Source organism: Halichoeres trimaculatus, unplaced genomic scaffold (genome assembly GCF_033239565.1).
Source record: "Halichoeres trimaculatus isolate MK-OKI-2021-1 unplaced genomic scaffold, fHalTri1.1 fHalTri1_scaffold_20, whole genome shotgun sequence".
In the NCBI taxonomy this organism is placed as follows: Eukaryota; Metazoa; Chordata; class Actinopteri; order Labriformes; family Labridae; genus Halichoeres; species Halichoeres trimaculatus.
This window is the reverse complement of record NW_027437198.1, coordinates 17,720,509-17,745,634: the sequence shown is the minus strand read 5'-3', so window position 1 is coordinate 17,745,634 and position 25,126 is coordinate 17,720,509. Positions and strand designations below refer to the sequence as shown.

The 25,126-nt window shown below is 40.5% G+C and overlaps 1 protein-coding gene and 1 long non-coding RNA gene across 4 annotated transcripts in view; one reads left to right on the top strand and one right to left on the bottom strand.

The window, feature by feature from the left end:
- The window catches only part of olfm2a (olfactomedin 2a), a 61,972-nt gene extending 46,946 nt beyond the window's left edge, over positions 1-15,026 (top strand). For both annotated transcript variants that reach the window (XM_074696778.1, XM_074696777.1), the window contains exons 3-6: positions 8,686-8,841; positions 10,647-10,866; positions 12,294-12,400; positions 14,075-15,026. In XM_074696778.1, coding sequence (XP_074552879.1) covers positions 8,686-8,841; positions 10,647-10,866; positions 12,294-12,400; positions 14,075-14,749 — 1,158 coding nt within the window. In that variant the 3' untranslated portion in view covers positions 14,750-15,026. The remainder of the gene's footprint in view (positions 1-8,685; positions 8,842-10,646; positions 10,867-12,293; positions 12,401-14,074) is intronic.
- LOC141809657 (uncharacterized) overlaps positions 1-25,126 on the bottom strand; it is a 114,068-nt gene that overhangs the window by 37,875 nt on the left and 51,067 nt on the right. The window lies entirely within an intron of this gene.

The following is a 25,126-nucleotide window of genomic DNA, read 5'->3' as shown; positions in this document are numbered from 1 at the left end:
CAGATAAGTCCCTGTAGCCCAAATGTGGCACCAAAAGCACTCTAAGAATCAAGATTCAAGAAGCTTTACCGTCATACTAGCACACTTAACACACAATAATAAAAATAATAACAGTAATGATAACAATTGTTATTATCATAATAATAATACATTTTATTTCAAGACATCAAAGGATTCTGTACAAAACATAGGTTGTGTCTGAAATCATTCTCTCATTCCCGACTCACTACTCACTCTATAGTGAATTTGAGGTAGTGGACTATATAGTCCACTAAGTCAGCTAAATTAAAAAAAAATTCAGACACTACTCACTCACTTACTGGGTAGCTGCTGACAGTGATGTAATTACTCTCACCTCGCTCACGGACGGCTAGGGATTTATAGTTTTACATTTTTCAAACACTGAAAAACTGTATTTCATTTCAGTGATAACTAATCTTATACTTAGTGTATTTTCTGGAATAGCCAAATATAACAGAAACAATTTTTACACGTTATTTTTTAAATAAATAAACCATATCTATGTGCAGCAACTTATGCTGTGTTTGAGAATTACAAGGTCCAGTGAATGCACCACGATGAATGGTTTAGCAGCTAACATCCGTAATGTTTGTTTCTCTGCTCTAAGTTGTGAGACAGGCTCGTATGAAAGTTAAACAGAGAGCTAATTGTTATTCTCTGGCAGTTTGTAATGTTGTTTCATGTTATTAGTAATCAGTAATCATGTAATCAGCCATTCCTTCTGTTTGAACCGCAATGCATGATGGTATATATTGCTCATGTAGTGAGCATCGCAAATAGACTACTTTTCAAAATGCATTGTGGGATACATTGAGTGGACTGTATAGTGAATGACCATGTTCACCTAGATTTTGTACAGCACTACAAAATGGCGTATTCACTATATAGTGCACTATATGGTGCACAGGACGGGATTTGGAAAAAGTCAATAAGAAACATGCATAGCACAAAATTTCACTTTCAAGGTCCTGTTTTTAAGCCAGATAAATATCAAAGATAAACAATAGGTAAGAATAGGACAACTAAATGGTCTTAAGAGCAAGTAAGACTTAAGACTAAACATAAAATGTGCAAATTATAAACGTAAAAGTACTGACAGAGTGAACTAGGATAGCTGAATTCTGTTTAATACAGTTAAATACAGGAGGTAGTCCAAGAGAGCCACATTAAAATGTTTACACTACATAGAGGTGACAAAACAACAAAGGTCGTCACCATGTTGACGGTTTTGCATTAATGATTTATGCAAACAGACCAATCTGCAGACATCTTTCCTCAGTTTTGTTCACACTGCTACCTGGCACTCTCCTGGGTTCACGCCTGATGCATCATCATCGTCATTCCCCTCGCCTACTCACTCGCTGGAAATTTTCCTGAAAATGTCCTGCTGCGTCTTGCATTAGCTCACACTAATTTTTCAATCCTACAGAACAGGGATGGAAAAGCACAGGCTAGGTCTGCTGAAATATGGAAGTAGTTTTGTGCAAGTGTAGTTACAGCTTTTCATCCCAAGTTTCATTCGTGGATATTAATCTTTGAGTTCGAGTTTGAGAAGTCAATGAAGAAAGGCAGTGCTTTCTTTGCCATGTACGCTGGTAAGTTCTGCCCTTCCTCAGTTTTCTCACCCTTGTGATTCTCTTTTATTCCTCTGCAAGTTAAAAGAAATACCTGTCAGCACACTTTATGAGCACCGTGTCATGTATGACAGGCCAATAAATTAAAGCATTATAAAAACATGTACAAACACAAAAGCTTCAAGTGCACACAGACAGGAGCAAGCAAACAGTGTTGCACGAGCAGACAATAAATCTATGTTTTATATACACTGAGTAAAGTGTTATTGACCTACGGAGCACTGCAGAGTATGCAAATGTAATTTTCTGCTGGTGTCCTCTGCTCGATCACACACGCACGCTAACACAATAAACACAGATCAGAGGTGAAACTATAAAGCCAAGAAAAGATCTCTACATACAATGGGTTCTCAGCTGCTTTTTACTCTGCATGAGCATAAATTAGCAATTTTCAGACAATGCATCTGCAACTTCCACTCTTCTCCACCCGTTCATCGCTGAATGAAAGAAATGTAGAAATAGTACTCTGAAGCTTTTGTAGCTTCCATGGCAGCTCATGGACACTCAAACCAACCATATTAGTTTATGTGTGCGGATCCACAGAACGGGTGAAAGCCTGGGAGCAGAGAGACAGAATAATTTGGGTGAGACAGCAGGGCTGACATTGATGCGGTCTAGTGAGGAGAGGTGGTGGTAAATTGAGATGCTGAATAGGCTCTGAGGTCCTGGTGGATCAATGAGACACCTGAATTCACATATTGTATTCATTCTCATTGAAGTTTGCCTTTTCCCCTGACAGTCTCTGTCTGCTGCTCTTTCAAGCACACATTCTCGCCGACTAAATCCACACTCATACACACTTTAAAGAAGAATTCCAGCAGAGCGGGCGTATTCCTGCAGCTTTTCAGAGAAAGTGGTTACCTTCACATAGAGATACAGTATTTGCAGGAATGTAAATATGCACTGTGCATCTTTGTAGGAGCTGTTATATACTCTATTTGGATGTGTCAATCTTTTTTGAAAGGTTTGACATGTTTACTGCACAGGGGGGAAAGTAAGTTTAACATGCTCAGGTTTTTTTTTAGAGGGTTAAATGTGTCATCTGTCGCTTCTTCTTAAAGCTCCAGTGACACAATTTTAGCTGTTTATAGAATGAACAGAAAATGATACTGAAGACTCTTTATGACCTAAAAGTAAACGAGAAAATCAACAAGAAGTGTGACTACCTGAAGTGAACAGTAATTCCCAGTTAAACAGTAATTGTGTCATGCACAGAACAGTGTTAAAGGAAACCAAAGTATAGCTTGCTTTGTTGCCTGTTTGATCCCTGCTTTTTTCTCTCCCAGCTCTCCACAAGAAACATAAATACGCACTTAAGTTTCACTTTCATTTTTCTCTGTGTTACTGAGCATGACTTCTGCTCCAGAAAGACTTCAAAGTTGCATTAAATGCGACATGGCTGTTCAAAAAATCTGATTCTGAATCTAATTCAGTACTGCATTTGAAAGTGGCTTGTGGCTCAATGTCAGATTCAATGTGACTTGTGCTGTTCAGACTGTTATAAACAAAGCAGATATGGGTCACATTCGAGCGAAAAAATCTGGTTCGTGTCACTGTTAACTGCAGAATGAACAGAGCCTGTGATCACGTGCACCAGGTCGATGCCGCCATTTGCATATGATCTACTTCAAGAAGAGAGCAGGACAAAACTTGAAGAACTACCTTTGCATAACACAAACCCAGCAAAGATGACTGAGACCACATGGGGCGCCAAAAAACAGCAAAAACTGAAAGTTCCTTACAGGTGCTTTTATTACAACCCTCCTGTCTTATGACCTATTGTTTTTGAAACAGATATAAGATACCATTAAGGACAATATCTGTCTGCAGTGTTTTACCATTGCTTGTTTATAGCAATGTTCTATACAAGTTGGCTTCAGCTAAATGTTTGCAGTCTTTGAATGTTGTTTATTATTGTACTCTGAGATTTGTTACCAGTTGCAATCACCTCACTAACACTGTGAGCTCTGTACTGTTTCTGCTGGCCTTCTCTAAGAGCTTGCTGGTCTATTCACTAGCTGTCTCTAGTTTACCAGGCTCTTCTTGGCTTGATTCCTCCATACCCATGTATGCTCCTCCAAAGAACTGAAAGCCTTGATGCTGTGCGCTCTCAAGACAACATTCAACGGCTTGTTCTTCGTGTCAGGACTGAAATGAAGGAAAAAGTGATCAGCTTTGCTTCCCCTTGCCCTTCATGGAATGCTGTACAGATCGATCTAAATCTGTCTGAACTAATTTCTCTTAGAGCCTTTCATTCTATACTCAATGGAAGAGACTATGGACCAGACCCTGTGCTTATGAACTTGTGTTTTGATTCACTTCCAGCACTTAAGCTGTAATCGTCTGTTTTGATTATTCTTGTAATAACTGAGCTGAACTTATTTATTTGTTATGACGTGTGCTGCTGACCTCTTGGCCAGGTCACCATCAATGGATTTTTTTCTATCTGGTTAAATAAAGGTGAATATATATTTATATCTATCTTGTAACAGAAAATTAGACTCCAATTAAAATGATGAATAATGAGACAATGATGAAACAAAGCTACAGGGGGACACCAGTTTTATCATGTATGGATTTTTCTGTGCTACTGCTCTTTAAGTCTAAAATTATTCCAGTTTGATAACACATTAGACATATTCAGTATGATGTTTTAATGCTTCGATTGGCTCTTCATCATTAGAGAATAAGAAAAAGCAGTTCAGAGTCCTGAGAACTGACTGCTCTAAAGACTAACACTTGGTCTGAATCTAAAATAGCTGCCAAAATTTTAATTTAGAAAAATCAATGAAGTAAAAGACTAGATAGACATAGATAAAAAAAAATGTGGGATGCAAGTTTGTCTAATAAGACACAGATGGTCAAAGACACTTGACAAAATGAAAACGTTAATGGTAAAGCTGACAGATTTAACAGGTGACACTGCAAACTCACGTTGACAGCATTGGACCTGCATTCACAATCAATTGATTGATGGTGCTTTGTCCAAGTCAGACAGAATTTCAAGCGGAGTTTCATCTCTACAGCCAAGCATTTATTTTGCTGCATTGTGTTTCTCATATTGTTTACTCGGTGTGCCTGCACACCGCTTTTAAGACACCAGTTATCAGCTTACCCATCAAATACGGTGCACAGTTCAGCTTAATGAGGACAGCAGGAGTCAGAGAGGTTTAAGCTGCACCCAAGTTAAAAAACAACGTTTTGGTCCGTGTGTTTGCTCACATATTCGCAGCATACCTGCTTAGGAATCCTCATTTGAACCCAGACCACAAAGAGAAGTGAAGCAAGCCTGGGACACAAGGGCTCTTCCTGACAGAGAACACCATGGTGACACTAACAGTGTCTAAAATGACCTCTGCTCAGAGATATTGAAGTTGCATTGTGCTTAGGCCTCTTTTTGGTTTTCTACAAACACAGCTCAAAGAGCTATTCAAAGCAGAGCTTACCCTGAAGGACAGTGGTGTAAGAAAAATGTCAGCATAGAGTTTGGACACCTCATCTCTTTCTGACCTCTCTGTCTGAGTGTCTGAGGAGTGAAAGGATAAAATGAGACAGAAGAGCACAGCCGGGCGCTGAAACACACAAACACACTTGAGTATTTGGTACAGAGTGAGTCATTACATTGGACATGAGGCAGACACACCTGTGACTGATTGGATTCTTGGAAGTGTGAGGGTGGGGAGCATCTGAAAAGGCCAGAGGACAGTATGAAAGCCTGTTTTTTTGTAGATTAGTTATCATGGTTCAGAGAATTCAGCGAGTCCAGACTGACATAACAGCCAAGCAGGAGGGGGGAGGAACCTGCATCTGTTTGGACTCCAGGCTGATGGAGGAGTTCACTGTAACACCTTCCTTCAACTGTTCCATATGCACTTCTGTCAAGTTCCATTTAATTGGTGTAGAAAACATTCTCTGACCAAATATTTCCTGGCAACTTCATGAAGCATGTGGGAGAAGAGCTGGGCGTACAAAACAGTAGGCTTGGACACAAAGTAATTGAGTGGGCTGTCAAAGAGTAGGCAAGCAAGGCATTTGGTGCAAAACAGACTTAATGCCAAACTGTGACCTATGAGAGTTCAGACTGTTTTTGTTTTGTTAGGAGTGATATGAATAAATAACTTTGTGGAATTTCAGCAGCTCGTGTCTGTGTGGGCAAGCGTGCATTTGCGTGGGTGATCGGACATATGCACACGTGAGGCTCCTGTATGCCCCAGCAGGCGAGCAACATTTGTCAATGTTCAAAAGATTTCTGGCCGGTTCAGGCCGATGTGCAGGAGATGAGTGGGTGTATGAAACAGTAGGCTGGTTATGCAGCTACAGAGTGGGCTGTCAGAGAGTGAGCAAGCTGAGTACCTAGTAAAAATTAAACATAGTGCAGACCTGACTCCTCCGAGAGCTGGGATTCAATAAACACCTACTTGACATGTTTGCTTCTCATGAGATTTATTCTGTTTGCTTTATTGTTTGAATGTTCCGACAATTTGAGTTCACTTTCATTGTGAAACTGATCGCCTACTCCCCTTCTGTTCAAAGGATATAAATACAGTAACTTGACCTTGTTGACTTTTTATATAATTTGCAATGTATTTAGTTTTTATGCAACATCCTGATGATTTTGGGCCACTTTTAAATCCATAAACACTTTACCCTTTTCTCTATTCTTCTGGATTTGCTGATTGAATAAAATTCTTTAATTTCTGTTATCTCATGACATAAATAGACATTAACTGTTGTGTACCTATAATGTGTGTTTTTGGTCTTCTGGCAAGAGCGTGTCAGAAGTTAAAAAAAAAAAAATTATGCCTTATACTTTTTTTTTCCAGAAGTGATATGTGTTTTTGTTGTGCTTAGCAAGTCAGTATGCTGTAGAGATCACATTTTTCTTTTAATTCTAATTAACATTTTTTGATTTACTTATACATCTCATTTTTTTCTTGGTTATTTTTGTAGAATATTGCAACATATCCCACTATCATGATACATCGTGATACTATGGGGTGGGTGATAAGGGCAAAAAAATCTATCTTGATTATTTTTTCAAATTTTTCAATAACAGTATTCTGACGATTTTGAACAAAAATACTGTAAAACTACTTGCCTACCAAGAGGACAACTATAGATAGACACAGATCCCCCAACGGAGGCACCTGCCCTCCCGGAAGTTGAGTTAATTTTGTTTTCCATATAGCACCAGCTCACAGCGGAAGTGATTAAAAGTTCCCTCGCTCATAAATCGGGTCTATACCTTGTTTTTTTTTAATTTAACAGACTAAATAGTCTTGTGTTATTCATCTAATTGACATGACTGGATGTCATTTGTACATCACTGGGTTCACATTTCTCCTCGTGCTGTTCCACGCACGGTGAAGTTCCACTCCAACATGTTCACACACACGCAAACATGTGGTCACATTTACACACACAGACAAGCTCATTCCATATAGCGGACAGAGAGCTAAAAAAAAAAACACCACAAGAAACATTTCCCAACACCTTCTCTGTGAAGATGCAACACTCGCTCCAAACCAATTCCAGGCAAGGGACGTGGACTCACGTCTCACTACGATATCATCCCCTGAGACGGGAGACTCCTGCATGTTTCCTCTTTGTGCGACTATGTAGTGTTTTGGTTTACACTGAGTTACGTGACTGAACCCTGTCCACTGATTGGCTCTTAAGGAGAACGAGCACTTTCATCACTTCTCCTTTGCCATCAATGCATCATCTGCTTGTTTTTTTTTCTTTTGAAACAGTAATACTCCATAATGTAAAATTGCACTTTGTTAAAGCAACGTTTTGGATATTATTGTACGCGATATATATCGCCAACCCCCAATCATGACCCTTGTATCGTGATGTGTATCGTTTCATGAGGTTCTTGCCAATACACACCCCTAATGTTTTCTCTCTCTTTTTGGGTCATTCAGTTTAAAATAATTTTAAATTTATTTTTTTTACAGTTGCAGTGCGGTTAACTGCTAAATCATACTTAAAGTAACCTTTTTGTGCATTATTAGATTTTTCTTTGAGAAACACTGGTTACACCAAATGTCAGAATTTAGTTTTACCATCTGATCACATTTTTCACCCAAGCACAGTTGACTTTTTAAAGCGTGGCATGTTTTCTTTTTTCTTTCCTTTTTTTCTTTTTTTGTTTAGACGTAGCAGATAAAGTCACTGTAACTGGTAGGTAACCACACTGACAGAGCAAAGCATCACCAGATCAGGCCTACACATGCTTAAGGACAACCAAAGACTGGTTGTGCTCTGCCTGCTTCAGCCACACTCAACAAACCAATCTGCCTCCATCAGCAGCAGATTCTGTCGGTCTGTTTTAAGTAATGTTGGAGACATTGTATTAATTTGACTGCTTTCTTACCTATAGAGTAGTGTGTGAATTGAATTTTAAATGACAAGGAAATGTGCATAGACACTTTGGCACATCCCCACTTCTGACCACTCAAAAAAGCTTTCACACTAAATGTCCCATTCACCCATTTACACGGAGATGGAAGAGGCTGCTGTACTAACTGCCCACCAGTTCTGATCCCATTTATACTCATTCATATGTCGCAAGAAGCAATTTGGTGTTCAGTTTCCTTTGACTGAGAAACAGCCGCCTTATTACAAGGTTGTCTTTATGCTTTGCTCTGCTTTTTTTTACAATACATTTATTAAACACAATCTTTTTTTTTTCATTAAGGCATCACACACACACACACACACACCCCAGTTTTTTATTTATTTGTCCAGCTTATATGTTTTTCTTCACACCAGGTGAAAGCCTAAGCATTTAATTAACAGTTAAGTCTCAAATACTGTGAAGTGACTTCAGCACTGACATAACACCACGGGTGAAATCCAGCTAAGCCAGTCCATTACAGGAGCTTGCTTTACAGGCTCTGCTTTGTGGCTCTGCCTGTTCCTATGAGATGTAAACACAAATCATATTTACTGCAAAATATTTTGATGCATGTCTTAGGGGCTTATTGCTTGTGTTTATAGTTATACGTCTGTGCATGTGTGACAGGTACAAAACATCAGCCAATCGATGGAGGTGCTGGACCTGCGTACATACAGAGATCTCCAGTATGTGCGAAACACAGAGAGCCTAATGAAAGTAGTGGACGGAAAGCTGAAGGTGGCCTCAGAAAATCCCCGCAGTCTCAATCCAAAGGGCTTTCAGGTAATTTGCTGTCTGTCACCTCTGGTACAGTGGTGAGAGTGTTTATTATTGTTGAGTGAATGTAGATACCGTTTGATGTGGCTCTGCTAGCAGTGCACTCACAAACTTTACCAGAGTGCATTGCAATCTCTTTGGCTATTCACAGACAATAAAATTTTGTGCGACTTTTGATAAACTGCTTCAGCTGCGGTACACAAATGGAATTCTAAAACTATCTTACTCATGTGCAGAGGAATATTTCTGCTAACTCACATGCTCCTGAATAATTAAAGTTCTGGACTTAGAAGAGCCAGAAGAGGAGTGTTTTTTTTTATATTCTGTCTTTCTCTTTCTACATCATTCCCCTTCCCCTCCTCACACACAGATATACTTAACATTCTGGTGACTGCTCTTAGATAGCAGGCACATATATTCACATTTATCTCTTCCTTATCTCTCTACAAGCTGAGGCTCAGCTGCCATTATCTGTGGGCCTTTTTGTCTTCCTGTCAGCAAGCTGTCTGGCCCCTGCTTTCTCCACATCTCTCATACTCTCACAGATATTAGATGGGCCATAAAATAGCTTGATTAAAAGACGCATTGATAAATAGTAAGAGTGCTTCACAGCTGGGTTGTTGTCTTGTAGTGGGACAAGTATGAGCTGTTTTGCTTTCAGTGCATATTTTGAAAGTAGCTCCATGTGAGGCAAAGAAGATGTTTTCAAAAATTAGACAGTACATCAGAAGAACCTGTGAGCATAACTTTGCAGAAAAGTGAGCACTTAATCTGAGGACTTTCCTGAATGCAGATCCGCAATCCAATAAAGACAAGGAGGAGAAGTATTTAGAAAATCAGGACTGACCAGAGCAGGTTGCCTGATGAATGCTTGCAGCTCAAAGTTGCCAATGGCAAAGCGTGGGAGATTAACGAGACCGAATTTTCGCAGCTTGAAAAGGGGAAAATGAGATTTATGATGTGGCGCCACAGGGCTGAGAGCTGCTCCATCACCAGATTTACGATAAACCCTAACACGAAGGAAACAGCCCCTCCTGTGGTGGCTACACTTTATTGATACACCTTTTTCTCTTTCCTACCTTCCAAGCAGGCAGCCCGGCTCTCCTGCTGCTCCCTGTGCACCAATCTAAGGACACATTGTTCTTTTCCACTTGTAAACAAAAAGAAATGTCTCACAGAACAAGTTTACACCCAGCTCAGCGGTACCATGCACTTCACTGTGGGTAGAATATAACAACTTACACTAACTTAGACAGTAAACAGGCTTGCATTTGATCAAATTGAAAATAATGTACAAATACAGAGGCTTTCCAATCCTTTTAGAGGACTGTAAATGAAAATAAATGGCTACTTTTGATCACACAAAGAAGCCAACACAATTGAAACAAATGAGCAGGAGCTAGATCAATACAGAAAAAACACTGCGGCTGAAACTTTTACTTCTTTTGCTTTTACCTCCTGAAGATAGAAAGGAATAATATTATTTTAAAATGAAACCTCTGTGCAAAATCCAACTTCAATGTGGGTAACAGTCATTTAAGGAAGACATCAAAGCAAATTGCATTTCGACTCAGTACTTTTGATGTCGCTTCAAATCTGGGCTCTAACATGTCAAACACAAGAACCAGCACCAAGCTCCACATGAGCTCCCTGATTGAGAGATTATCTACAAACCAGAAGCCACAACTGAAGATTGAGTGGCTGACTCCTCTGCCCTCAAACACTGCTCTGAACAGAATCAGTTTGATATCCTCAGAGGGTTAAAGTCTCACCAACCCTTTTTATGTCTCTCTCTGCAACAACTATCCCAGGAATTAAAGAACAAGGTGACAGAGTTGCTCCCCCTGCTGCCAGTGCTGGAACAATACAAGGCTGATGCCAAGATGATCCTTCGACTCCGAGAGGAGGTGAGGAACCTGTCCTTGGTGCTGATGGCCATACAGGAAGAGATGGGGGCCTATGACTATGAGGAGCTGCGTCAGAGAGTCCTGCTTCTGGAGACCAGGCTCCACTCCTGCATGCAGAAACTAGGTAAGACTTACGGGCTGGTGTGAAAAACTGTCAACATTTCCCCTCGACTCCAAGCTCTGATGATTTGAATTAATTAGGAAAAATGGCTTTAAAAGCAAAAATGAACATTTTATAATATTCCTAAAGAATGTGTTATCCTTAACTTATGGCTTCGACTGAGACTGTAACTTACCCGATAAAGGCTGTGGTTGTTAAAAGCCTACAGGTCATTAGTGTTATGTATGCAAATGACTTCATCACACTTTAAATAAAGCAAGAAAAGTGCTAATTTTAACAGGGTGGATATAATCTTGAAGTCATTCTTTAAACTGTGAATTTTGGTATTAATTTTCCATCAACATGAGTTGAAATATAAACATATTTTTTTCTTTAATTGCATAAAAACATCGGATTTCAAATGACAATCCATATTAATTGTTGTTTAATCATGTTTAAAATTCATTATTTTGCATTTTAAAACAAGATAGAAAATCAATTTCAACATAAGTTGTAATTAATTAAATGGTTGGGCTGATTAATTAGGCTTGTACTCATGAGGCCAATAAAAGAATTGACAACTAATGCTGAAATCTGAAGCATGACCCAGAGCATTTCTTCTGTTTATTTTATCTGGTTATTTTTTATGGGTTTTTTTTTTTCCAAAGGCCCATTTATCTTTCCTTTGCATATAAAAAATGAATATGTCCTTTTCAAATGATTTTACCATCACTGCTCAGTGCTCATCACTGCTTTACGTTGGAATGGCTGTTAGCCAATGCATCCATCAGAGGGGGTAGCCCCAAGTCAAACGTTTATGACAACAACAAACTCAAATTTAACATGGTGACTGTAGAGGAGGTATTGCCAATCTACTTCCTGTATAAAAGACATAAATATAGGTAGCGTTGTATGAGGTGGTGGTTGGTGAGGCTGTTAAATGCATTGCAAAAGTTCCACCATTGTTTTTTGTTATTTCTGTTTTGGTGTCTCAATACAGGTGTGTATCCGATAGTAACAGCAACACTTCCCCCAATGGTTTCCTAGGTACTGCTCTGTTAGCAGTACCTAGGATCTGTATCTGGATCTGTATTTAGCATTTTAAGAATTCAAAGAAGAAAAAACAAGCACACAATATCGGCATTCAGTACCAGCCAGTCAGTATCAGCCCTCAAAAAACCACCACTGTAAATAAATCATTACCAGCGTATTAATTTGGGAACCAAATGAATACTATGTAACATACTATCAAAAAGAAATAATGACCGGAGTTCTTAGTTCCACAGAGGTTCTAAAACCTTGCCTTGTGGAACACCTTGGATCAGCATGAGCTGCTTTCTGAGGATAACAATCTGTTTCCATGTGCTCCTCCTATGATTACTTATCTACAGTTAGTTCATGACTCCATACTTTTGTTCGTAACGCCTTACCTTCTCTTCTTTGACCTACAGGCTGTGGAAAGCTGACTGGTGTTAGTAATCCAATTACCGTGCGTGCATCGGGATCAAGGTTTGGCTCCTGGATGACTGATACCATGATCCCCAGCTCGGACAACAGAGTAAGTCCCCTCTGCTTCTAGTTTAAGGTTTGTCCTTTAACAAATCCAGGGGATATGAGCAATATTTTACAGCCAGTACTCCTCCAAACTTAGTTAGGTGCTAAATGGGAAAAATATTCCTAGCAGCAATGCTGTCGAGATACTTCAGTGACTGATGGACTGTTTTCCTGGAGAGGGGGAGAGAGATGCAACAGGGATGCAAAACTGAGTCACTGATGGATAGCATCCCCTTACTTGTCTTCCTCTGTCACTACAACTCGAGCTGATTAATCACTTCATCATCACGAAGAAATGAATGAGTTGTTTGGGACAAAGTTTTCTAAATCACTTTGGTAATTACTAAAAGTGTGTTGAGCTGTTTGGGACCCTGATGATACAGTTATGGCCACACTTGATTCGTAAACAGCACATGGTTCTATACAGACAGACACACGGTAAGAAGTAAGGGGTAGACATGAAGAAAAAATCAAAAGATGCAGTGGAAAAGTGGTGGAGATGGATGACCCGGAGTGGTTTATCTTCTACAATCTGTTGGGGAAAATGCAAACTGATGAACTTCAACAGGAAAGCAAATGATGGCCCTTATTTTTATCCCCCACAGGCCTCATATATTTTGCCTACAGAAAAGGTCAATTTATGTGATTGAATGCCCTGATCTTTGTCTTTAATCATCCGACTTGCTGATATAACAGTGGACCCTTAGAATCAATCACTGCTGGTATTAATAGCCGGATACATCAAGGCTATCATATAAACCCCCGCACCAATCATGATAATGATATTTGGGAAACATCGTTGTCGCTGAGGAGCCAAACAGAAAAAAAAAGAAAACACGGTAGAGAGGATTTGGCCTGGCTCAGCTCCTGTTCATTGCTTCGCTCTGGGGAGTCATTTAGCCAGCATAGGAGAAACAATGCCTAATGCTCCATAATCTCCCCTTCTCTATAATTCAGCTGCAATACCTCACCACACCAACTCCCTCCTCATCCACCTCCACTGGGCTTGTCATCACAGAGTGCCTGGTCTGTACTTGGAGTGGAGGTGAGAGACAGAGGAGAGACAGAGAGGTAAAAGATCGGTGGTGCATGAGGCAGCTGAGAGCTACATCTTGGCAAAGCTCTACTTGAAATGTTAAAGACAAAATAAATATCTAAGCCAACTGCAATTTAACTGAATTAATTAAAAGCTGAACTGTGCCTCGATGGGAGTCCTGAAGGAATGAGATGGGGGATGCAGCCGGAGAGGGGCAATGTCAGTGGAGAGATCCGCTGAGAGTGCTTGAGGAAAAAGATAGAGCTGCTAAATGGATTGATTTTCTGTAAATGTGGACTGGAGAGGGCAGAGAGCAGAGCAGCGGCTGACTACGAAGAGCAGGCAACGTCTTCATTCCCACACGCGGGGAAGATCAATAGTCCTGCACACGCAGTCAAGTATGCAGAAACGCAGGAGGGCATACACTCACATTTAAACAAGCTGTGCTTCAACACATACACAATATCCTTACTTTGCCAAAGGCATCACCACAGGCTGAAAATAAAACACTGCTCTAAGAGCTGGAAGAGTGTTGTGTCAAGTAGATGTTCTCCATAACCTCTAGTTTTTATTGTATATTAAACTCTTTCTTTCTAAGTAGTCCTGTTTTTCTAAGTGGGCTCATTTTTCCTCTCCACACAGGTGTGGTCCATGGATGGTTACTTCAAAGGGCGCCGCGTCCTGGAGTACCGCACCATGAATGATTTCATGAAAGGCCAGAACTTTGTACAGCACTTGCTGCCTCATCCCTGGGCAGGCACCGGTCATGTTGTCTACAACGGCTCACTGTACTACAACAAGTACCAGAGTAACATCATCATCAAGTACCACTTTCGCTCTCGAAGTGTGTTGGTACAGCGCAGTCTGAGCGGAGCAGGCTACAACAACACCTTCCCCTACTCCTGGGGTGGCTCCTCTGACATCGACCTGATGGCAGATGAGAACGGCCTGTGGGCCGTTTACACCACCATCCCCAACGCTGGGAACATTGTCATCAGCCGTCTGGAGCCTCAGAGTCTGGAGGTGTTGCAGACTTGGGACACAGGCTTTCCCAAACGCAGTGCTGGAGAGTCATTCATGATCTGTGGCACTCTTTACGTCACCAACTCCCACCTGGCCGGTGCCAAAATCTACTTTGCCTACTACACCAACACTTCGAGCTATGAATACACAGACATCCCATTCCACAATCAATACTCCCACATCTCTATGATGGACTACAACCCCAGAGAGAGGGTCCTGTACACATGGAACAACGGACACCAGGTGCTCTACAATGTCACACTGTTCCAGGTTATTAAGACTTCTGGGGACTGAGAGCTTCAGAGGGACTCACTCAAATAATGCTGTGATCATTGGATGGGGAGGGGTTAATAAGATATGTAGAGAGGGGAACAGACAGCGGGAGGTTGTGGGGTTGGGGGCTTCGGTTTGTGGACAAAGGCTTGGATTTTTTAAGAATTTCAATCTTCATAGAGTGCTATTATTCACATTCTGAAAAAACACGCCGACAGCGATGCCGGTAAAGATACAAGGACTGAACGCTTCTCTTTTTTTCTTTTTGTGATGAGTAAGCATGGTTCTTTTTATTTGTGATGAGAAATAAAATATCAGTCTTTACCATTTATGACTTTGAATTTTATTCTCTCATATAAACTCTGCCAGATTGTACAACAAGGAAGAAAGTCCCTGTAGAGTTTAGACAATATCTTCAGACTTAAAGGGCGGTGAGGGGTTTTTAAGTGATCCCGATCTTGAAAAACTTCTAGATATATGCCTTATCTTAATCCACACTTTGATGAGATGATCAGCACCATTATCTTTATAGTTAGTTCAAAATGCTTCTCCTTAGCTTGGGTTAAGCAGAACCTGAGTGCCTTACCATCTAGGTCTCTGACATCACTACGTTAGCTGACAAAGTTTAATAGTGAGAGGATAGACGTGTGCTTTTCTCAGCTGAAAGCGATTTCTGTGATTAATTTTATAGTAGTGGTTGACATAGGAACCTAGCTGTCAGACAGAAAAAGGACAGAAGAGCAGAGCACAAGCTAAAGGCTAAAACACAAGCTAAGCTGTTTGTGATAATGATAATTCCAACCCACAGTCAGCAGTTATTCTGCAGTGGTCTGTTCAATTTTGAGAGTCTATCAATAAAATGAAGAGTGAGGTTACTTTAGCTCTGCTTGGTAGATGATGGGCAGGACATGACCAGAATTCACTCACATTACACATTACAGGCATGTCTCACAGCACTAGGCTGTTGGCGTTACATATGAACAGCTACTAAACTACTGTACGAACTGACAGTTAACTTGTTGTCACATTAGCCTACAAATGTGTACTAACACCGGGCTGCTAGTAGAGCTACATAAAGCCTGCTGCTGACATACGGTACAAACTTGTGTTTGCATGTTGTTACATTTCAAACGTATGTAGTGCTACGTAAATGTACTGATAACTATCTCACCTCTTCACGTTGTTTCTATAGACTGTATAAAACATGGACGTAGTCTCCCGGACGTCACCCGTCTGTTTCTGAAACTGAAAATGAAGCACATCGGCTATTGCGGCCATATTGGTAGTGGCAAGGGCTTCGCGTACAGCCCGTACAGCCATAGGGCGCCTGTTTGTCATGTGACCCTCAGCTTTGCCTCTTATTGGGGGAGCTCGGGATCTTAATATCATCTGAACTGCTGAGTTCGAAAAAAATTCACCCCCTGTACAGTGGATGCCTATAGTAAAATTAGCAACTCAGACAGGAGACGTTTTTTGAACCAGGCTGTAAATAGGTTAATTTCTGCTCTGAAAATAGCTTTTTTTGGCTTGGTGTGTATGTGACTTCCGGTACTTCCGGAGCCAGCCTCAAGCGAACACTCGAGAAACAGCAAATTTTAGCACTTCCGCATTGTCTCATCCTTAGACCGGAGGTTGCTGCTTGGTTGTTTCCAGTAAAAAGTTGTCTTGAACAAAGTAAATTGGTTCCAAAACAAACACACGCTTGGTTATAAACCACATCTTTTACGGCAGTGTATGCGAGACTTGGGGCCAGAAAGTGGTGCTGCAGTCCAAATAAAACAGATCCTCCTTATAGCATCTTTAAGTGTGTACCCCGAGGTCAGTGCTGCCTACAGAAAAGGCTAAAAGAAAAGGTTTAATGTGTCTTTTGAAGGTTTCATTTAATCTCTGCTCAATGAAAACAAAATGAAAGAAACAGGCTTACAAATCTGATTTCTCCTCATAGAAAAAAAGAATCCCTTAAATGTACAATAAATAAACCAAAAATATCAGCCTTAATAATACCATGTGGCTGAAACTTACAGTCTGGATCATAAAAGAATGAGGTGACAACATGTGAATACTGACAATTCAATCTCAAGGGCTGCATTAGACCATACCTTCGAAAACCATTTCATCAAATTCTTTCCAGTCTAGCAAGGGCATAGGCTCCTGTGTAAGAGAAAAGAATCCTTATACACACTCAAAGAGTGGTAAATTGAACTGCAACAGCCGTGGCTTGCATTAAATTTTACAAGGTGAACTGAAAGTGAAAGCAAAATATTAGGTAAAAGGAACAGGTGGCAGTGCAAAGGGCTGGGAGGCGCAAACGGGGAGGGCGAGGAGAAATGTAAAAGGAATTTTAAAAGTGTTTATGTTTGAGGGGAGAGATGAGGTGTCACGGTGGCTGTTGCTCGACAAGCTCCAATCTACTTTAATCTTGTTAGTTGCACACGGCTCCAGTCTGCGCTGAGAAATGTTCAAACACAAAATGTACAGCCTGATATAAGTCATTAAATAGTCTCAGTCTGCACATCGGTTGCTGCTATATTTTATTGTTTTCTGAAAATAACACTGAAGCAGACGTTCTCTGCTTTTTAGAGGGCACCTCTTTGGACAGCAGCCTACTGTGCTGCCATTTCGCTCCTTTCATTCACAAAGCAAGGAAGGTTGCAGCTATTCTTTGCAGGAACGGTGCTCCAAACAGAAGACAGAATAGGAAAAGGATGATCCACTTTCCTTTCCCTGCGTAACCATGGTGATCCTTTTTTATTCTGGATGACCTTTCTATCAATAAAGTGCCGTGCTGAAGAGAAACCCGATGAGTTCATACACAGCAGTGCCTGGCATTTAAAGCACAATATAGGAAACCACAATACAGAGCATCAAACTGTGAGAGCAGAGGGAACAAGTTCAGATGTTCTCAGCTATTTGAGAAAGTGCAAACAAACCAAGAGCTGATCAGTCCTTCCAAGACGATATATGTCGAGTTCGCAACAATCAACACAAATTCACCCAATCCCTGTGAATCCAGGGCAACCTTGCAATTTTGTCCAATCACCGCAACCTATTCGCAATTTTGATCAATCATTTTAGTTTCACCTGCCCCCTCCAGTTTCACCAATCATGGCAGTCAGTTCCATAGACTGTAAAAAAAATGGACATCATCTTGCTCGTTTCGAAGTGAGGTCGCCACAAAAACTGCTCCCCCCATGTTTGGCTGCAGTAAGGGACAAAGAATCCAGCTCCCCAGTCATTCCAGATGGGCTGTGGTCAAACTTAAAAAAATTAATACACCTCGTAGAAATGTTTCTCACATCCAATTGTTGTGATGATTTGAAGATATTGTTTGGCTGCCTTGTATTCAAGTCCTCTTTTTTCCGAACAGTTCAATTTTTCATTAGTTATAAGAGATTAAAAACTAGGTTTTACGTTATGTTATGTATAACAATGATTGACAGCTGTCATTCTCATGTACTTTTTTCTGGGATTGTAAAATATGTCAAGAAGGAAAGCCAAGAAGAGATTAGACTCTCAAAAATAAAAAATAAGTATTATTTTTGTCGTCCAGCTCCACTCAGATTCTCTCCGAGTCCTTCATAGCCTCTACTGCCCAGACTCTGGCTGCCCTACAGCTGCCAATGGCTGTGCCTGTGAAGGGGGAATTTTGGCTTCAAAACCATACAATGGTAAATGGTGGAACTACGCTGTCCACTCTATATACAGTCTATGATCATTCTGCAAAACTGGCCTGTACAATATCCTGGTGGAACACAAACGTAAATCATCTACTGATGAACACTTTTCTATCGCAAAACACAAGAGAAGAATGACTGAAGCACATGGACAACAGACGAGAATGAAATGTATACTCCAAAAAAATATATAGTGACTTCTTTTGCAATTTTTGCTCACTGGCGCAATTTCTTTGCCAAAGAATAACCATCCAAAAATATCCCAACATGCATTGCAATTTTTTCCAAAAAGCTACTGCAAAATCAGCCATTTTAGCCACAACAATCACAAAAAGGGTGCAACATCTTGGATGGACTGACTGATAGAAGATGGGGAACACGTGGCTCATGCTGCCCTGGAGCTCATTCCAAGACTCTTAAAGAGTAAAGTATAAATCCTTTCACTGTTCGCAACTTTCCCCTTTGACCACAAAGCATGTATGATATAACAGAAGCACACAAATAATCACATTTCTACAGTCAGATGTACTGAATCATAAAGTGACAGCAGAGAATGCATTGACTGGAGAAATGTGCCCAGAAAATCTCTGCATTCAACAACATTCTTCAAATTTCAGACTAAAAGGTCTCTAAATGGAAATAAAAATGTTTTTCCTCCTTTCAAACTAACACCACAACAAAAACACATTTAGTCACAATAAAAGGAGAAATATCATCGCCGCTCTTCTACTCACTTAAGGATCTTGTTGTGCTTTCCCATTCAAGAAATGGACTTTGCAGAAACCGTTAACAAGAGGGGAATAAAGAGGAGTGCAAAGATATTACCAAGTATAGCAGAGAAGAAAACAGGAGTTGTCCTGACAATTTTTTTCAAAAAAAGAAAAATCAATTACTGTGAGTGTTTGCTGCCAGCATTGTTACCATCGCCTCCAGCACTGGAGAGGCAAACATTAGCTCTATGAGCACCACTGAGTGCGCTGTTGTGCTGGCTAATGCTTAAGGTCAAGGGCTAGTGTGTGACGGGGTAATAACAGTCAAGACTGTATGCTTGACAGACTGCATCGAATTCCTGTGTGGCCACCGTGTTAAAATTGTATCAACGTATCTGTGTCAGCGGGGATCATCTCCAGCTAAGGCCTTCTTGTCAGTCTGCAGACCTTAATGTGTCTTCTTTGCTCAAGATCAACTCCGCAGAGAAGCAGAGGATTGAAAACGATGAATCACTGAGCTGTTGCATGCTGTGTGCAAATCTCTGAAGAGTCAGATTCTCACAGATTGGAGCTTTATCTGCAAAACAGTCCAGTACAACAGATTTCAGCCTTGATGAAGGCTGTGTTTTCATCTGAGCCCCTGCTGTGTGTGTTTCAGTCAGCAGTTTACAGCAAACTCAACATGGTTAAATAATCAGATCTAATTTTTTTCCAACCATGGAAGGCCTTCTACACTTGCATGCATCAGGGGCAATAATCATGCTTTATAATGGAAAATACACCACTGCGTCTGGATATAAGTTGGCCTGATCTACCAGAGTATTTATCAAATTTTCCTTTAGTTTGAAGTGCTAAGTGTGGCTTATGTTAGCAGAGCTAGCAGCAACAGCTTTAGGTCCATCCTGCAAGTTAGCATCCACATCCCTTTGCTGTTTAAACTTTGCTCTAGTTGAGTTAATTAAACACAACCTTTAAAAAACTCTATTAACTTTTGCAAAGTCAAAATGTGCCAAACAGCACCATGCCACAAGATGCCAGCTGCTATCTGAGTTTGTTTACAAGTAGCAGTAGTCCTCTAGTCAACTGGAGCTAAAGCTCTTAATAGTGGTGGGTGGCTGTGCTCCAGCTCTGACACAACATACAGTATATTTGGCCATTCCAGCAATTAATTCCATTAATTGAATATAAATAAATCATCTAACCCCCTCATCTCTCTAACGAGGGTGGTAACATTAGATCATCAACTAAGGGCACACATCCAGTGCTTCTCATTCAAGGCCAAGAGACTACAGGGTGTTAGGAAACATATGAGTCACATAGGATTAAAGAGGGAAACAGTATATTTACGTGCACGTAGTGGTTCGGCTAAGGTCACAGCTCGATCACAAAGACACAACAGGGGATTTGGTTTTTAGGGGTGGGAAAAAAATTGATACATCTGGATTTTTGCTTAACAATATCAAAATCAGGATTCTTTGTGGAAAAAAAAAGATTTTTTTCAAATTCATATTCTTCATTTTAGTCTTTGTTCCCACTTTTCTCCAGGAGAGGGTGAAATGTTTCTCTCAGACTCACGTGATGTGTATATTATGGGAAAATATGGCTCCTTACATAGTCTGTAGATGTTATCATCATCATTTAAATTTTTCACATGGTCTGGTGTTAAAAAACCTATATCAAAGAATAGCAATTTAAATAAAATCAGCACCCCAAAAATCGTAACAGAATTGAAAAGCGAGATAAGAATATCGGCCCAGCCCTACTAGTTTTATACGTGTGTACATGCAGAAAAGAGAATTGGACATCTGGCTGAGGACGTATCACTCCAGTACGATGGGCGGCGCTGTGTTCTTTCTTGAAAAGCAAAGCTGTGTGTATACTGAACTAATTTAAACAGATCATTCGTGTTTTTCTGTTCAATTCCTTGAGCTGAGTAAAAGGGAAGGTTGTTTCCTCCCTGCTCCAAAAATGACACTTGTTGCTCTCTGTTGCCATGGTGTTTGTTAGTCAACAGTCATCTCCTTGCTCTTCTAGGTGAAATTTGCTTGCGCCAACAACGAAGCAAACCGAGACCTGCCAAGTCCTGCTGAATCTGTTTGAATTGGAGAGCAGTTGCATTTTCTACGTGTTGATCAAGCTTTGCTCAGTCTGTTATCAGTCTGACGAAGCTCATAGTCCAATTTCTTAAGCTGCATGTAAGTATACTAAGTGTTTTTTCAACCTGTATCCACCATATACTGATGTAGTCTCCCTGACGTCCCTCGTCAGTTTCTGAAATGGTTTTTGAAGCAAATTGGTTGGAGCAGCCACATTGGAAGTGGCCCAGGCTTTGAATTTCCACGCTAACATGTATAGGGCCCTGGTCAGTCATGTGAGATGAGCTGTGCCTCTGATTGGGCAAACTCCCAATCTTAATATTTTTTAAACTGCCAAATTAGAAAAAATCACCCCCGTACAGTGTGTGCCGATAGTGAAATTAGTGATTCAGACAGAAAACGTTTGTTTGAACCAGGCTGTAAATAGGTTTATTTCTGCTGTGAAAACTGTTTTTTTTGTCTTGATGTGTATGTGACTTCCAGTACTTCCGGAGACAGCCTCAAGCGAACACTCGATAACAGCAGATTTAAGCACTTCTGCATTGTCTCATATTTTTAGACTGAAGTTGCCATTTGGTTTCCACTTAACCCTTGCTCCGGAAGAAGACCCTGTAGTACTTGAACTCACACTTTTTTACACAACAGTTGAATCCATACAGCGTCTCCCTGCTGCTATCCTCAAATAGAACAAAATAATCACCCAAGTACTTTGAGTATTGGCTTTGAGTCTTCTGTAAAGGGGCAGCCAGTCAGACTGATGTCAGCCAGCAACAGCATCGCAAAATTCTGCAGGGACTAAATAAAAGAGGTGAACTACAGCGCCTGCTAAATAGATGACAACCGACTCCAGACCAGTCATCACCGTGGCAGAACCAAGTTGGAAGCACACATACACAGGACCAATAATAAACAGAAAAGCGACTAAACTTGACCTACTTGAAAGTGAAAATGCTTAGCTGTCAATGAGTCATTAAAAAATCTTAACACAAATGCACACCATAAAACAGATCAGACATTTTGTTTAATGCATAACAGGTTTTTTCATCCAAAATAAAATAACACTTTTTCACAAACTAATCATGTTGAAGCTGATATTTGGATTAAAAAAAAAACAATACTGTAAAGCAGATTACTTTGAGAATGCAATTAAAAACTCAGACCTTGCGTATCCAAGTTCTGGTTGCCAAGACATCACTAATCTACTTTCTGCAGCCGCAGAGAATAGTAAAGAGGTCATAAATAACTGTTCTTGGCAAAGTGTGCAACAGCATCCTGTAATACATGAGCTACTTTGTATTAAAAAGGATAAAGTAGTGGTTAAAAGTAAAAGTTCAGCCTTATGCTGTTTATCAAATGTGAAAGAAACTGCAACTACAGGAGTTTACTCGACAGACCCCCAGTGACTTCTTCAAGGCTCTGCTGTGACTTCAGCAGAACTTTTCCTTGTTGCAAAGTTTGAGTCCCTGAAGAAATGTACGAGACTGACTTTGAAATTAAAGCCGGCCTGAATAATAAGTGTACAATGCAGAATTTTTATTTGGATGATGTATTAACCCACAGATATCTCTCTGCCTGAGCAGCCTGCATTAGTGCACAGATCTACAAAGAAACAACAGAGACGCTTATCAGGCATGGTTTACTTTAAGTGGCTATATGCATGCGTTCTCACATGCACTCGAACTGACTGAGAGCAGATATGGCAGCGGTGGAAGCAGTTTGATAGAGTGCAAAGGGTTTTGTGAGCCTCACAGGCAGGGGCAGCAATGAAAAGAGGAACTCAAGGATTAAGAAGCCAAGCCGGTTCTTACTTTAATCATGCAGTCTTCCTCAGGAACGAGGTTTAGTTTAATGGGAATACCGTTATACATCTGCATAAGTGTGTGTTTGTGTGTGTCCGTGCAGTTGGTTTACTTTGATCAAGCTATGCACGCTCAATACTTCAATCCACAACAAATGGTTCCATCCTTGTTTCATGTGTCTGAAAAGTTGCCTTCCTCATCAGCTGGTTCATTAATGGTAACCTCACAGAGATCCACACAGAGAACAACAACTCCCTTCTTCCAGATTCACAATGAAACCTTTCCCTCAACTCCCTGCTCCTTGAGATGATACAGAATCTGGCTGAACATCGCTTTGAAGGTGAAGGTTTGCCTCTTCATGATTAATCATAGCTCACACTGAGTTTCCTTGTTTCCTTCCACATTTTATATTCATCTTTGAACTCTTTGAATGAATTGTGGAGATGGGGTAGCGGAGTAGCGAGGGAGTAGGTAATTTTACTTCACTTAACTCCGCCGAGAATCTTACTCATTAATCTGAACTTTAATTGTGTTTTGAGCTTTCATTGATTCAGCATGCACATCCCTAATCTCATTAGGTTCTGTTTTGTGAAGGACAGTAAAGTTGAATCATTCTGGGCTGCAACCATGGGTGATTCAGTTTTATAACCCTGATGTCGTGCATGGCACACATCGCCGGGGCCGTTAAGATTTACCATAAAGCATCCAACTGCACGCTCCCCTGGATCCCTCTCCTCTTTCTGTAATTACAGAAAGATGCTGCTGGAGGCAGAGATGCTGGCTTATCTATGATGCGCTGGTGAAGAAAAGGGGTCAGGATACTAAAATATGAGAGTCCCATAACTGAGATAAGTCAATATAAGTGAAAATGAACCATCACAGTGGAAAATGTTATGGGATATTTATACTGCAGGGTCTGTATTGACGTGACATATTCAAGAGCAGATCCAACATTACTTATTGTGTCAGGAGCAGGTCTGAAAAATGGTAAAGTTTATTCTGTGTGGCAGCTTTTCTTATCACTGTTTGTTTAGTTATTTATTGTTTAATCTAAAAATGATTGTAAGGGATAACTTTTCTGCTTTTGAAAAGATTCTGCCTTGAAAAGTCATAAATTTGATGACACTTCATATTGATTTTAAAACAATTTTGATTAATTTACAAATAAAGTTTACTCCCTCCACAGCTGGTAACACTACCACAGCAACAAATTCTAACCTGCCGTCATGCAGCACACACAAACATCAAATTAAACATTTCATTTTACGCTCTAGCTAAAGCACCTGCGTGCTTATGCAATAATCATTAAACTTGACATTTTCACCGAAGTGGTTGTTAAACAAGGATCACAGAACTTCAGTAGAAATGTTTATGTCGACATTTCATCTTTATTCTGCTCTCCTTCTCTGAGCCTTCAGCTGACACCCTTTAGAGGTAGGGTCTGCAGGGATTCTCGTCAACACAACATTGAAGCTGAGCTCCTCCTCCTTGGCTCAGTGCAAGCAGCAGCGCACACCCACAGTCTCTGACTGTGACTATGTGAACACAAGCTAATTATGGGTATTTAACACATAACTGCTCAGTAGGAAGCCAACTTATGTCACTCTTTGCTGCTCTCCAAGTGCCCGAAAGTTAGAGAAAGCCCAGCCAAACTTCACCCTTGTTTAAGAAAAGGCTTTATCGCATTTAGCATTTTGTTTCACTTTGATGTTTGTCTCTCTATGCTACCTCCACTATTGTAGTCGCTCAAGATAGCTTCTTCCACTCACTAATCAACGCGCAAAGTCACTTTCATACTGGGTGTGCTGTGATTGGCTGAGGTCACCACGTCTACTCACTACCCAGAAACGTCCCAGCACAACCATACATCAACATACAGGCAGAGGAGAGGGTTTGAGGCAGACAGAGACACTGACACACATGTATAGCAGCCCAGAGGTGATAACTGAGCAGGACTATTCCTGCAAAGTTTACATTTTATTTTTTAGGAAAATTCTGCAGACCCTACCTTTAAAACAATTGTGGGATAAACCTCTAAACTTTTAACTGTGTTGCCATGATCACTACTGTTTGAGGCTTATGTTTCTTTGTTTGGTTAGTTAACTTTAAGATACAGCTT